The sequence below is a fragment of the Haliaeetus albicilla genome, chromosome 13 (genome assembly GCF_947461875.1).
Source record: "Haliaeetus albicilla chromosome 13, bHalAlb1.1, whole genome shotgun sequence".
NCBI classification, from domain to species: domain Eukaryota; kingdom Metazoa; phylum Chordata; class Aves; order Accipitriformes; family Accipitridae; genus Haliaeetus; species Haliaeetus albicilla.
Genome location: NC_091495.1, coordinates 32932828 through 32949466, shown reverse-complemented (window position 1 = coordinate 32949466; position 16639 = coordinate 32932828). Strand labels below are relative to the sequence as shown.

At 38.1% G+C, this 16639-nt stretch overlaps 1 protein-coding gene across 2 annotated transcripts in view; it reads right to left on the bottom strand.

The window, feature by feature from the left end:
* The window catches only part of PCNX2 (pecanex 2), a 158099-nt gene that overhangs the window by 50845 nt on the left and 90615 nt on the right, over nt 1-16639 (bottom strand). For both annotated transcript variants that reach the window (XM_069800740.1, XM_069800741.1), the window contains 2 exons: nt 7483-7591; nt 2641-2770 (listed from right to left, as the gene is read on the bottom strand). In XM_069800740.1, coding sequence (XP_069656841.1) covers nt 2641-2770; nt 7483-7591 — 239 coding nt within the window. The remainder of the gene's footprint in view (nt 1-2640; nt 2771-7482; nt 7592-16639) is intronic.

Below are 16639 nucleotides of genomic sequence, written 5' to 3'. Positions count from 1 at the left end.
TAGTGAACCTGTGACTTTCCATGAATACCCTGAGCTGAACTTTGCAAAACTAACTGTCAATGCACTCCAAAAAGGAAATCTATACACCACCTTCCCCATCTGTTTGTTCTGTTTTGACTTACAGCACCTGAAAACTCAATGCACATCTGGCTGTAGGGCACTGCAGCCCAAAGTCTGGTCAGTGCAGGAGCCAGAACAACTTTCCACTCCAGCTCAAGTTCCTGATCCTATTTAACTCCACAGCTCTGAAGGAAAGCAATTATGCCATCCCTTTGAGTTTTTAGATGTTGAAGGGTCAAGATTTAAAGCAGTAAGGCAAGGCCCATCTCAATTCAATTATTTTAAGTATTTTGTAGAAAATTTCCCTAATGTTAATACAAAATTACTCCCTTCCCTTGCCTTTTTCTGTCTTTTCACTGTGTCCCTTTAATGAACCAGGAGTTTTTCAGTCCAACGCTCACTTGCTCTGGTCAGTTCTTCATGTGAACAATGAAATACTGAAATGGAAGTGAGGCAAAGGAGAATCAGAAGTGCTAGAGACAAAATGAATACAAATTTAGGAGGAGTCATTACATCTGCGTATGTAGGATGCCACAGGTTCAGGCAAACATTTATTTCACTTGATGACTATCTGAATCTTCTACAAGGCTGTTTTCTACTTATGAAAGGTTTTTGAGGGGCAAAGTTGTGGGTTTTATGTTTTAAGTGAGAAGATCATGAAAGATACACTAGAATTTCTAACAAACAGCAAAGCACAATTTTTTTAGAATCTAATTTAACATTCACGTTGAAGACAAATTTGTAATAACTGCTTATTTTGAAAGGACAAGTAGTGGTGGTTTAAAGTATTAAAAGGGTTCCAGGTTTTGCACTTGGGGTTTTACAGTTTATGGGTAAAATAATTAGCTTTGCTTTCAAAAATTTTTAGCACCAACTTATTCCCTTAGCGGGAGTCACAGATGGTCAGTACTGATGAAAACAAGACACACACCCCCTTATTTAAGTGTCAAGCATCAACCATCTTTTGAAATTTCCTTTTAATATCTTCTGTTCACCTCGTCCCAAAAGCCTCAGTCAAACCAAAAGCAAATGAAAACGGTCCCCTCTCTTTCCATCTGCAATAACACAGATTCTACACTAACCTAGCTATATAGAAGTGATGTGCCTACAGCTGAGTTTGATTCTCTAACTGGTACCTAGAGAAGAAGCCACATGCCTTCAAAATGCTCTGGTTAAAATAAAATGTAGCAGATGTTAAAATCTCTACTTCCTACTCAATATCGTTCCAATAACATAAAGCTGTCTGTGGGATTAGTGGTAGCTTCCTGCCTTTCCATGACTCCCCTCAACTTCATTCCTATGAAATAATAAATGTGTTGACCCCCCAAAAAAGATGTGTGAGAGAATTTTGTTAAGATCTGGCCCCAGTGTACAAAACTCAGCTCCCCTCAAAAGGTTTCCACAAATCTCATCATATTCAGAAACAAATACAAAGCCTCTTTACACAACTTGGCTTTGTCCGAGTAATTTCTTTATAGGTAAGTACATATTCACTCACTGATACAAGTCAAAACCAAACAAAATAAAACTCTTCAAACTAATCAGACCCTTTCCCCGAGAAGATGGAAAAATCAATCACTGTAATTTTCAGTTTTGAATTCTCCTGAGGTGCTCAGATACATCAGTGGCACTGATACAAGAAGTGTGGAAAGTGTATCGCACTTTTCACTGGTCCGGCCAAGTCCTGATTTGGCCAATACCATTTTCACTTTTTGCCTCAAACCGCTGTTCTGCAGCTGCAATAAATTACTCCAAGCCTCGTTACATGTTAGCAGGGGGTGAAGAGCTCATGCACTGCCCAGAGCACAGGACTCAAAAGGCCCACCTTAATCACTGAATCCAGCCCCTAACGCTGCAGACTGCTCATTCACCCCTTGCAAAAACTATCTCTATCTGCAAAGGGAAGTGCTTCCCTGTCTCTAGTACTCTTTTGGGAGCCCATTAGATCCCAGTTACCAAGAGCTTTCAAATCCTACTGGGTAGAAGGAGCAGAAGCTCTTTAGTCAATCTTTTCAATATTCTGTGTTTACGTCCTTGTCAAACTGAATAAATGGCAGCTAAAATATGACATAAACAACCAACTCATAAACCCCAAGATCAGATGTAGCAAGTAACGACAATGCACGCTCATCATCACTTCACTATGAGAGTTACCTGCCACATCCCAAATGGTAACATTTAATCAGGCTAGTATAAAACATATTAATGTACCCTGACTTCTAGTGCCAAAGCCTTCACAGATTTAGTTGCTAACACTAGCTAGCAAGACAAAAAGGCTGACAACTGGGAGTTTTACTGTTTTGTTTTTTTTTTTCACAGCTTCGTTACTGTATGTCTGTACAACAAATGCAACATGACACCTCATCTGTAATGTACCGATAATTGTTTAAATACGTTTTCAGAAATAACCAAATAACCATGAAATAGTAAAACACCAGAATCAAGATTCAAAGATTAACCTCTCATGCCCTACAACAATTTAAGGATTATCTTCAGAAAGAAAAATAACTCCAGAAATGAAACTAATGAGAGCAAAACCTTTACAAATAACAAGTGTAGAAAATTTTTGAATAGTCTTACTTGTAGTTTTTCTCCCAGAACTTGATCGGTCTTGCATATGATGCGATGAAGATGACGCTACCAAGAAACGGACTCAGTGGTGTAGAAAAGACTGAAGTGGCCAGAGTTTGAAAAAAAAGCATAGCAGAGTCTGAAAATTGCAAGTTAAGGTAACACAAATGATTTCATTATACTTTTAAACCACTGTTGAAGCAGCTCTTTGAACTACTTATTTTCACTTTTTTGTTGTTATTTATTTTACCAAAGAGGTGGTAAGGAAAGGAAAAGAAGGCAGGCAGTGCCAAATTGCCCATTACCAGCATGTAATCGGTGGCTCTTCAATGTTACACAGTTGTAATGGAGGCGACGTGTTTGAACAGAGTACGTTATTAGCAGGGTGACCCTGTCTAATCTCTGCCTGAGGACAGATCCTGAGCATAGGCAGAGCAGTAAGTGCCCTCTTCCAGCTACCTAGTGTACCTTCTATAACAAAAAGTGCCCTTCCAGAGTCTGACACAGAGTTTAAAACATAAACCCCTCAAAAATATCACTTTCTTGGAAATTCTTTGTTCTCTGCACTGGCGTCTTGCTCCCGATGTGTCTGGTATTCTATTCTGTGAGTTTCTGCTTATTTTGGAATGACCTAGTATGTGGAGAAACAGCTATGCCTCTATAATCCAGCCTGCTGACTTAAAATCATGCTTTCATGTTAATTCTTACTGACAATTTAATAGTCCATGCTGACCAAAAGGTAAAAAATGTTCAGCATTTCATGCTTTTTGAAAAATACATTAAATGAGAAGGTGAGGACAGAGGAATACTAAATATCACACATAAACATCATAATGAATGCCTAAATCCATAACTTATTTAAATGTAAAGTCATATTTGACATTGCCGGAAAGCAAGTTAGGAGAGGCATAAGGATACTGAAAAAGATGCAAGTTATAAGGAACGTAATTAAAAAAACCCAAGTAATTGAAATGTGAGGCTTTAATTCTTCATTAATTCATACCACATCCATGAAATCTCAGGAAAAAGGTTTCCAATTTGTTGTAAGAGACCAGTTGTCCTTCCTTACACCTCTCTTGGGAGGAAGGTGCTAAGTAAGGAAGCAATGAACTAAGGAGGCACTATCAAAGTAGAGCAATCAAGTGCAGCTCAAACTAAAAATTAAGGTCAAATCACCCAATAACCCCATAAATCACCTTTTAGCTTACCCTCTCATAGTAATATCCTGCATGTGTGTCCCACAGTCTCTGAGACTCCACAAAAAATATTTTAACACACGTAGCATCATTTGTGACACAGTATTTCCACAAAAAGGCTAGCTAGCCATGATTTCAAAGCAATTTGCAAAATCTACAAACAAATATTTGCCAAAAGATATCTTTCAAATCCCTCAAACTTATTAAAAGAGAGTTGTCTGGAACAGTGTCTTTGTGCATTAGAGAAATTGGAAATTGAGCTGCCCTCAGAGTCTACAGTTCAAAAAGCAACAGAGAGCACAGAGCAGGAGGCAAGTGCATCAAAAAAGTTAAACTGTCACATTACACTGCAGTCATAACCAGCCTTGGCTGTGAAAGATGAATAAGTATTTACAAGTGTCAGATAAAGGAAGGAGGCATGGGAGCTGAAGAGACAAAAAGAGAACAAGAAGGACAGATAAGGACAGCAAATCAAGTTTTCTAAAGACAGTTCTAATGTCATGATTGATTTAAAAATTGCCACCATCATGAATAATGACATTTAGGACTCCACTGTGAACTGTTTGTGTCTAAGACATAATCAGTAGCAACAGTTTTATTTTTGCTAAAAGACATAGTGCTCTACCAAATGTAGGTAGGAAGACATTTCCCATTTGACTTGTGAAGAGTAATTTTAACTGTTTCTTATATGTAAGCATGTCATGAAAGCAAGTAACAGCACCTGACTCCCTTACATATAGTTGATGTGTACAGTGGGCAATTATCTGTCAGCAAGGGTTTTTTATTTGTTGGTATCCAATTTGCTTTTATTAGGTATTTTTTTTAATACCAATGCTTTAATTATGTCTAAGTAAAAAATATAAAAGAAGTACCAAAACCTTACAGGCATACTTTCTTACGCTATGTCCCAAGCCTGTTTTCCTGTGTACCATCTTCGTTTAGGTTATATTGTGTAGAAGCAGAAGTTGTTTCTTTGTGAATAATGGATTTTCTTTTTAAGATGGCCAAAATCAAATTTTGAGAAAAAACAACTAAAAACTTTTCAACATGAAATAAAACATTGTATCCGAGGATTAATTCTTATCATTTAAAATCTGTTTAAATTCAAATCAGCTTCAAAAAAAGTAACTGAAAGACTGACATTTTAAAAATCTTCCATCCCCTTCTTTTAACACAAAACTATGCAGTAAGGCCAGCCCAAATCCTCTGTTTCTCAAACCCCACATTTTAAAATTGCAATTAGTATAGGCCAAACATGTTTGGTCACTTCCAGGTACACGATCACCTAGAGAATGGGAGAACTGAGTGTCACAGGGCTTCCTTTTCTGATGTTAGAGCTGTAACCCTGAAAGAACCAAAGCAGAAACTCTCATAAACAGCATAATCTGAACTACAAAATCCTTTCTTCCCAAATCTCACTATTCATTTATTAGATAAAACCCTCCTTTGACTACAAACTACACTGACTTTCTCACTGTGCTGATAATTAAACATGTAAACTTGTCTTACCCCTTTAAACACTGGGAAGTGAAGTCGCAGATCTCCTCCAGCCAGAAGACCATTCCCGTTCCTGGTCTTTCAGGATTAGGAAGGACTTTGAGGAGTCACCTAGTCCATCTAGCAGTCATGAGACAGGATCAGCTAAACCTATATGACTCCTGACAGACGTTCGTCCAAATTCCTGAAGATCTCTAATGGTGGAGGCTCCACAACCTCCACCAGGCAAAGCTCCACGTGTGTTACCCTTCATGCCCTGCACGTCGGAATCAAATGTGTTAACGCATCCAGAACTACTCATATCACTGAGCTCTATGGCAAAAGTTCACCCAGGCACTTCAAAATTTAAAAATTTATGTCCCATTTGCAGATGTGATTTAGGCAATTAAGAGCCACAGATAATTAACTCTGCAAAGAAATGGCAAGCTTAGTACATCTGCAAACTGCAATGTGCATTCATCATTACTGTTTGCAGGGTTATGGTAACAGCAAATAAAAATACCATGCAAAAAGACAGAGTTGTTGTTGTTGTTGTGGGAATAGTAATTTGGGTGTTTAACCAGTATCTTAATTGCAACATTGCCTTAAAGATAGATTTCCATTTACAAAGCACACTATAAATATAAATAATAGAAAGCTAGTCTAGATTGCTTTAGCAATAACTGTGTAAACAGACTAAACCCCACTTAGTTAACTACTCTCCATTTTGCAAAGTTTAATTGGCACTTTTATCAAGAGTAAAGTTATCACCGCACAAAATATTTGTGACCAAAGGGAAACTCATTGAAATATAATCATAGTTCTTAAATGTTTTGCTAAATAACATTACGCACATTTCTCCTGCAATTCACACCTACAACAGAGATGAAAATAATTTTTTGTTGTGAATTTCTGGAAGAATTTGCTACAAATCACTCAAAATGCTCAGACAGATCACTGTTTTTATAATACTTTCCTTTCATAAATAGACAATCTAAAGCTTTCCCTCTGTCCAAGCCTCCTATTTATTCTTCCTATCTAGAAGCATAAGCATTGTTAATCAATGTTGCATATGATTCAATATATCACAGCAAAAAGCAGAGGGAAGAAATCACTCGGGGGGGGGGGGGGCGGAACACTGTGAGATGAAAGGGACAATGACTTAAGTGTGTATATCTAATAAACAGTACAAAGTAAACTCTTTGGTAGGTCTGAACTAAAACCACTTCATCAACTCTTCTTCCACAACTTTGGTTGGGAGGGAAGGAAGAAAAAGTTAGTCTCTGAAAATGCTTTAGATGTCAGTGAAGTTAAATTTGTTCAGTTAAAGTGTTTTATTTCATTTTTTTATCTTTTTCCTGTATTAAATCAAGTTTGTAACTGAATTAGACTTTAAGCTGAAAATTTTTGTTCCAAAAATCCAATATATGTTTTTTAACCCTACAGACATTTGGAGGTCATTGAACTGTGTGTTTTACTCTCCATATCCACAAAACTAACATTCACGGGCCTGGAACAGGCACTGAAACAGACTGTTTCTAAAGGACTGCTTTAGTGTTGATGAATTTATGTCGTTACTCATAAAACAGAGCAGAAATGTTAAAAAGGAGAATGTTTCTCAGGACCACAATGAAAAATGTACATTAAAATGTTAAAATCCAGCTGCTTCTGAAATGGGGGGGGGGGGGATCAGGACATTTGCAACAGAAATTGGCTCGTTGAAATGAATTTGTATCTGAGATACCACCTAGAAGCAACTGAGAACGTAACCTATATTTTAGAGCTCAGTCAGCCATACACCCAGCACTTTACAAAACTAGCTTCTGCATACATAAAAGTCCACTCAAGTTGGAGCTAAGATGTCAGTCACAATGTTTCTTTCTGGATGCATCAAAAGTCAGTGCTGAGGACTATGGAAGTGATCTGCAGAATGTGGCTGGGTAGGAAGTGAGCAGGCATAAACAGACCAGTTTGAGTCAGAGTTCAGTTTCCCAGTTTCCCATCCCATGCAGCCAAGAAAGACAGAAAACTGTATTTCTCAGGAGATGCTCCAAGCATTTTCACATTTGAAAATAAGTTACCTAGGAATTTTGCACCTTCTTCAAACACTGTAAATAAATTACATACATGAAGAGGAATTTAAGAATAAACAAAACCAATACATATATATAAAGGATATGAGGTATTGCAAAGAGCTGAGCAAAAACATGGAACGATGATCCCCAGGCAATCTGCCAGGGAGCAATGTATGTCATGATGAATTGCAACTTCTGCAGTAGATCCCACAGCTGAAAAAAAGAAAGGAAAAAGAAAAACATGGTGACTTTTTAGGCACTGAGATAGTTCCAATACTAATATCTGAAAGTGACACTTTTTAGACCTGTGCCCTGGAATGAATGTGAGATAAATTATATTGTATTATTAGCTTTCATGGGCATTAAGGCCTTACTTTAGTAAGGCACAAAAGTATATTCTTCATTTGAAATTCAAACTTGCAATGAGGTACATTTTTAACCACCATACTGAGGTACCTCCCAGATTACCTTTCGTCAAAAGTACGTCTGCTTTAATTAGAAAGCGGAAAAACAGGTTCTGATATTCGCTGCGTATATCACACCACCAGTCAGACAGTTACAGGGGAAAAGACTCCAGGAGAACGTGGATATAGAGAACAGAGGAGGCTCTATGTGCGACACATGTGGCTCTGCACATGGAAGTCAGAATTATTACTCAAGAACAGAACACTTTCATTTGTTGAATCAATGGGAGAAGCTATTACTATGTAAGCATATGCTTGGCATAAACCATGAATGGTAGCTGCATTCTCAAGGTCAAACCATCCTACCATAAAAATGTTGCATTAATATGAATTTTTATTGTTGTGTGGTACAAACTGAAAAACACAATTTATTTTTGCTTCCTGTAAAATATGCTTGGTGCTGCAACTAGCAGTTTCTGGTTCAAGAATGATGTGTACTTATTCCCTAGGATACTTTTTTTTTCCTGCCAGCTGTCTTGGCAACAGGCCAAAACAAATCTTATGTCTCATCTGCATTGGGCCATCAGATTCATATTGCAGAGTAGGTTCCTGACAAACTGTCAGGAAAGATTTGGCCATCAATAGACATTAGTGCTCAAAACCACACACAAGCTGACAGTGAAACAGGACTATATGCACTATTTCATGCTCAAATAGCAAGTATACATTGCATTTCCTATAGTAAGTTTTTTATTTGAGTTAACGAAAAACAAGACTTTGCCAATATCTTGAAAGACATTGAGGCTGTATCAGTACTTGAATATTAAATGCTTCCAAGGAATGTTCCCAGGCACTGGCATTGTGTATGTTGTTAAATTGTTAGAAAGGTCCCTGTGAAGATTTTGGTCTGGCCCAGCTAGCACTCTTCCAAGCAACCCTCAGGCATCCTTTCAAATGAAGACTCTCCATGGTCCACTTCCAGGTGGCAGTTCCCTACCTTCACCCTGCGTACAGACTGGGAGAGTTTATTAGCACGGACACAAGCTTTCCCAGGAGAGCTGGCCTCAGGGACAGAGCAGGGTCCTAGGCGCGCTTCATTTACAGCATGTTGACAGAGAGGATGCACCTTCAGTGGCTAACTCATTTCATCTGTCCTTAAGTTACCACCCCCAAAGTAACACTTGGCCATCTGTATCCCCATTGGCAATGCACTTACAAGATGTTTCATTGAGCTTCCCTATGAATTGCTGTAAGTAATTGCATATGAATTGGGAGAGAGGTAAGAATGACTAATAGCATTAATGTGTTTCGGTCTTTGTGCTACCAAGCAAGCACCACAGAAGCAGCCGCTAACTCCAGTAACAACTGATAAACCTTCCAGCTGAGACACAAGCAGTGCTTCACATGCTTTCTGTGCTTTGGCATGACTCAAATTAGGAGCAATATGCAAATACAGATTATGTTAACTTTGCACAGGCATACTATTTAAAACCAGCAAAGCCCTGAGAAAAACAAGCTGTTACCATCTCTTCAAGGCACAGCCTGGTTAACCCTACTCAGTTTGAGAAATTCCTATCTTGCCAACTTTGTTTTCTCTCGAAAGCACCACCTGTGACTTGAAAACTACAACATTAGATAAAGTAGGCAAGTAAAACTGAACAGAAAATAGAACTGACTTTTATTTGTTTGAACCCTGTTTAGCAGGTTGTGGGGTTCCTTTATTTTCCTTAATTTTTATTTATATGTTATGTCTGAATGAACAGCTGGGAGAAAAATTGTATCTGCTAAAAGATTTACAGTGAAGGGCTGAAAAAGCTAATGACTCACATCTGAAACCTCAAAAATTCAAAACTGCAGGACAACCCAGCAAAGTTCTGCCTGTTACAGATTGAAATCACAAAGCCATAAATCACCCCAGCTGTGCTCAAAGCTCAGGGTTCATCAAAAGGTTTTCAAACCTCAAATAAAATTCAGGTTTTGCGTTTGCTAGGAAACCAAACCCAGGAGGAGACCCTTCTGGCTTCTCGTTCCATTACGTTGTTTTAATCATTCTTTAATATTTACACATTCTTGCAAAACAGCCCATAGACCCCAAGTCCCTGTTGCTTCTAACAAGTCCTCCTACTTCTACATTCACCACTGCTTGATCTTGCTGTTGTTTCTTTCAACGCATGCCTCTTGGCTAATGTTTTCACAAGACAGGCAACGGAGCTCATTTCCATTCGCAAAAACATGAATGCAAGAAGAATGCTGTAGTGAACCTCTTGGTTTTTGAGAGCCTTATGAGACTGCACCTAAAGGCCTGCAAATGTGTGATTTTCAAGCTACTGCTTTCACTAAGAGTTGTCAAGTGCCTCTATTACCTCTTAAATTACTGCTTCCAGGGCATGTTCTGCAAAACACCTTAAGGGTAATGTGCCATTAGCATTTTACATATCTAACTGTAATTGCTAAAGGTGATGTCACCTACCAACTATCATATAGAGAATTAGGAAGGGGGGACTTTACATTTTCTCTTTTTCATTTTGCTAGAACCATCTGAAAAAAATATTTCTCTTTGTCAGTTCTACCCAATTTACAAAATGCTTTCTCCTACATGTGGTATAGGAACTCCAAGGCTTCACAAAGCGCTATTGCTTTTCCCGCAGAAAGAAACTGAAGCTGCTAAAAAATTCCCTTCATAAATAGGAGGAAGCTGATCCTCAGAAACAGTCATTCTGTTATTTCAACTACAACTAACTGCATTTTAGTCTTCAATAATCGTAAGACACTAGCTAAAGAGGAAAACCTTCAACATCTTTTTTAAATTGTCAGAAACAATATAGGATTAGAAAGGGTTAGGAAAGCCAAAGCCCGTCTGGAGTTGAATCCGGTGAGGAAAGTAAAAAGCCACAGAATGACTTCTACAGGTCTATTGGCAGCAAAAGACAGACTGGGGAAAAAAACCATGGACCCGCTGCTGAATGGGGCAGGGGACCTGGTGACCAAGGGCATGGAGAAGGCTGAGGTTCTCAATGCCTTCTTGGCCTTGGTCTTCACTGGTAAGCCTTCAGGAATCGCAGGCACCCGAGACCTGTGGTAAAGCATGGAGAAATGAAGACACCCAAAGTAGTGAAGGATTAATGAAGGGTACATTTAAATGAACTAGAGAAAAACACCTCCATGGGACCTGATGGGACACCTCAGCCCTTCTGTGATTCTGTGAAGTACACAGTGTATCCTCAGTAAAGTTTTGTTTGAATGAGGGTAATAACTTGCTCCTGAGGGTGTGAGGAATATTTTTTTAGCAGTGCTAGATACAAAGGGGGAACCTTCCTATCTAAAGTGAAAGTGTAACAAAACAAGTGAACAAACAAACAATTCTGTGCTGAGTTTTCACCCTCTGTTTATAACAATTTCCTTAAATGTGTAAAAGATTAATTTTTCATGAAGACTTCTGCATCCCAGTTTAGGATGATTTATAAAAGAATATTTTTATTAAGTCTTCTTAGATCTTCAATGTTTTCTACAGTTCACAAAGCAGAAAAATGATATATTATTTAGGGGACATAAAGTTCGAATATTCCTAGATATCTTTACTCGTGACAGTTTTGCACAGTAAACAGTTTTTAAGCCTTTGATAAAGAGTTCAAATTATCAGTATATTCAATGAATTTCATCTAGCACATTCCCACTACTGTTAAGTGAAAGTTCAGAACATTCATCCATCTTTCATATTTATTTTATGTGGACACACATTTTATCATCTTAATCATCCTTAAGTCTTCTATGAGTTCTGAAGCCTCTACAGACCTCTGGCGCATAAGCTATATCTCTATAAACAAAGCAAAGGCAAAGACTTATCTGATATAGGATTTCTTCTAAATTTGGTTATTCTTACTTAGCCAAATTTAAGTTACATTACAAACTAGAAGTTAATGGAAATTAGTTAACATACATTAAAAAAAAAGAAAAAGATTTTGGATGTCTGAATCATCACTAAAATGTGATCTTTTCTCACTTTCGTAGATTTCAATAAACTAGGCAGAGATTAACACCTGAATTTAAATGACACTGAATGTGAGATGGAGACTATGCAGTGCTTTCAGCTTTTGGCAGCCTTTCTATCTGTTTAGCATCTGTTGGGACTCTGTGTAGGCAGACTCCTTGGCAATACTGGGACTAAATAATGCATAAACATTAACATTTTCTTGCTAAGCTTGAATTTTCCTGTGTTTTAAAAAAGTGTATGTACAAATTGGTTTTAAACAAAAATAACTGTCATATACATATGGCTATATGCTCTACGTGCAACACAAAATTGAGATTAAAAAAGTTAAATGCAGAAAGCAATTATTTCCTGCTTTGAACAGGTATTTCTTTATATTCCCGTTTAGATCCTGAGAACCTGAGACAGATTTGAACTCAGGCTCTCAGATGCTGGGGGGGTATTTAGTTTCTCCTGTTAAGCTAATTCTGGTCAATTGGTAGGTCCAAGTCTTGGACTTAAATTCTAATACCTACTGGTAATTTTATTTTTTTTTGGTATGTCAACAAAAATTAAGATACATTAAGAAGGAAAAGTTGTGAGCATGTATGTGTTTATGGATATGAAATTAAACTTAGGTGGAATTATTTTATTCTAGTTCATGGCTTTGTTTTGCAAATCATTGACTTTGTTTTTTATTTAATGCCATTTAAAACAAACTTCACCTATGAAATCCTACAAAACAAGACTTACTGGAAATATTAATGGTCTTTAATGTTTATGTCTTAAGTCACTGTGACATTCTACTGGTGTATTTGAACAGCACTATGTCTGAATCTACAACAAATACTTTCCAGGCTGTCTTTATTTGCATCTGCTTACAGGCATGTGAAGCCTTTATATTGTGGGATTTGAAGATCATTGTCTAATGCAACATATGTAAGAGGATCAAAATATAATCAGTCCAAGGCTCTGATATCAAACCTCGGAGGAATATATTCCTGAAACACAGTGTTCAGCACTTAACATTGACAGTGTACAAAACAGGCATGTTTTAAACAGTTTGAGTAACAAGCCTTGGAAGCCTTACATTTGAAGTTAAATGTTAACCATCAGGCAGAAGCAAGTATGATGAGGATTATGACAATAAGATGATGATAAAACCTAACAGCCCTAGATCTGCTCACGGCAGATGCTGCTTCTTCCTACACTGTCAGCTGACAGCAAGAGCCCAGGGAAGGAGCGTGTGGTACTGTCAGAAACCAACTCCCCTATCTCTGGAGGTGGGCAAAAAGGACAAGATCAGAGCTAATCAGCTTAATTTGCAGAACGCCAGACAAGTGAAATAAATCAGCTGGGAGCTGCATTGATCCAGCCTCTTCTGCAAAGCCTTCATAGGCATGGCTCCCGCCAGGACTGTATCCTCCCAGAAATCTCCTTTACTAAAAGCAGACATAAAAAACACACAGAGTAAGTTGTGTCCTGAAGCACCAGATACCCAAGATTTCTCTTTCAGTGCCTGCATCAACAGATCCAGAACACACCTCTACCAGCATGGATGTACATGAACAGTCCTCAGTGCGTAGTGAGCCAGACTGACCCGGGGAGCAGGTGCATGTCACCCTGCACCCCTGAGTACATCGGTCCCATTCTAAAGGAAAAAAAAAACAAAAAGAAAGAGAAAATGCAATTTGGGAATAGCATCAGGAATGAAGTCTGACAAAGAGGTCAGTGACAGAAGGCTGAATGAAAAATCAATTAAACCATTTCTCCAATATTAAAAGGAAACATGAACTGTACAGTGCTCAAGAGAGTTAAGGAGTCTATGGAAAATACCACTGGGATTATCCTGTCAAATATCAGATGCAGCCTTGGGTATTTTACTCAGCAGAAAGTGTCTTAACAAGGTTTATATGCCAGATACCAAAAGTTGAGGAAACAGCTGTGAGCCAAGAGGGTGCAGCTGATTAAGACATTGGATTTCAATATGTACGAATGGCAAGAAATGGATTAAAATACAAATTAACAACTTAGTGCCAGAAGCTTTGAAGTGAAACATCAGATTTAGAAAAAGATGAAAAGTCAGAAGGGGAAAGGAAAAAGACTGAGGCTCTTGACTTACAAGTAGCACCTAAATCAATCAATGGGCCATGCCAACTAACAAAGAATTTTATTGCCACAAAGGCAATAAAAAGATCCAATAGGTTAATTACTTGACTTCAACAAAGCACCAAGAAGGTCAATGCACTTGGTAACACTTTCTCATAAAATGAAGGAAATAAGATGACATGCATAATTTCTTGTCTGTCCAAGGGATTGTGTTGTAGATGTTGAAAGTTAAGCCTGATCAGCAGCACAGGTCTGGCAGGTTGTTACAAACTGGCTGTCTTAGCTGGAGTTACTTTGACATAAAGATCATCTTTCATAAATGTGTGACATTGGACACTATGGGCAGAAAGAAGTATACAGAAAGAGAAAAATTCTTAAAAAAAAGATGTGGATTCCTTATTAGCTGGAAAATGTATTCTGGGAAAGAAGAAAAAATATCAGACAAGGAAATTGTATTCTTAAGTGAGCTCAGCAGGGGTAAGAGTACTTAGGCAAATAAATTCAGTGTTAATGAAGGCAAATTTAACAAGCTCTGGTTCTTTGATTATTTTGCCTTATGCATGAAGACAAATTCAGAACCCTCAGAGGACTTGACTATAAGAAAATATAAGGTGATTTCATATTTTAGTATTGCTAATTAGTTCATCCACACACACAAATTAAGAGGCCATTAAACTGCCTGCCAGTAACATACAAGACACGGAAAGAGATAGGAAGTTGTAGTCCTAGGCATTAGAGGGTTAATGACACTGGGTCTTATCATTCCCATCCGGATCTGTGTAGTAGATGAGTGTGTAAGCTAGGGATGGCTCTTTCTTTAGGGCTTAAAGGAAGCTACACTGATTTGTCAAGAACACATATTCCCAAGTACAGGTATCATTTCTCAGCTGTGCTCTACATATGAAAGAGTTGCTGGTCAAAGAGCCAGTTTACCACAGTTTGGCATACAGGAATCTCCAACACACTACTCCCAGTACTGAACAGACTGGCAAAAAAACCCCACCAGTTTTTTCTAGTAGCCAAGAGCACACTACAGCCAGAAGCATCCACATTTGCACTACCAAGTTTTTTTGCTGTCTTTGCTCCTTCAGCTCAACATCAGCTCCACTCGAGGTTCCAAAAGCAGTTCAGGGAGACACTATGATCCCTCTCCACCAGCAAGATTTACAGGATGCCCATGGCACTGGATGAAATGGAAAGCCGCATATTTAAGAGAACACAGCAAAAGAGTTGGGACAAGCCTTGCCCTGAGCATCTTTGTTAACGCTCAGCCAGTTCCAAACCAGTATCCTTGCTGTTTGAATGATTTGCATTGGTTTCTACTTCACACTTAATAATGCCTGTTCATTCTTGACTCCTAACAGTTGTTACTCCAGGCATCCTTTAAAAGGAGCTCACACATCTGCCAAGGAGGGCAGTGCTGGGCGCATTGCTTTTTCCCTTTTTTTTTGATCACACTGAAGAAAGATGGACTAGATGAGCTATAACATGCACTTAACTGTCCATGTGCTCTCCCTCTCATGTGTGTTGCATGTGTTCAGAGTGTTTGCTTGGTTAAGTATTATGTCAGTAGACATCAGAAGGGTGGAAGAAAGGCCCATCTTTTCATCATTCCCAAATAGTTTATTCAAACTAGTTAATATTCCCACATTTTTTAGCCTATTACAGAAAAAATCTCAGAGTTTCTCCTACTGTTAAAAGTCTAGAAAGAAATCTCCTAAGTCCTGTTACATATTCCATCTTTGCTATGCCTGTGAAGAATATATTCTCAGTTATTTGTGGTATTCTATTTTCAACTAATATGAACATTCTTATTAACCTTTGCACTGACATCATCTTCTAAAAAGTCCAGGGAGAACAACTGGCTCATTTGAAAAGTTTACACAGAGTCATGTAGACCAAGAAGATTGTCTTGATTATCCAGTTTGAATTCCTGCAGAGCATACATCAGAGCATTACACCCACAATTTTTGAATGGCAACCATGTATTTTTAAGAAGCCATTCAGCTCTGATTTAAAGAATATAGACAACAAAAGTTTTAGACAGAAGAATCCCAGGCTGTAGCCAAGGACACAAACTGGGCTGGCTACAGCAAAAGTCTTACCATAAGAAAGATGGAGAACTCCTGTTCCACTTGAACTGAAAGCTGCAATCATTCTTAAAAATAAATAAAAAGGTCTTTCCTAAACATTTATCTTGGTCCCTTCCCAAGGCAATTTGAAAGACAAAACAGAACACTCTGCATATGCCTAATCAACTTTTAGCATTAAGTTTTCACATTCTGCAACTTGTCAAAATGTAAACAGCTAATGATTTTTAAAAAAGTAGTGAATTAACTGTGTTACATTAGTAAGTCCTACAATGTTAAAAGGACCAAAAAGTCCAGGTTGATTAAAAAAATCCTCAGGGATACAACTGAATAGACTCTCTTGTTCTCTGTGTTACTCCAGTGTGGGTGGCTTGGCTATCTGCAAACAGATAAAAATCTGTGAGCAGCAATTCGGACTTCCATGCCTCAACTTGTTTAGGGAGCCACATGCTCATTTGGAGATTCTGATTTGACTAAATTACATTAAATCAACAGCACAATGGGGAAAATGAGGGAAGTACAATCAGTGAGATATTCAGAAATATTCCACCAACATTATTAGCAAAGTTTTATTTAACATAATCTGCTTCACTGCACACTAGTGCAGTTGTGAATGTCTGTTGAATTTAGATGCCTTCTTCCCCAGTGCCTGGCAGAAAAAAATAAATGCTTACTACCACCGTGCTTTGAG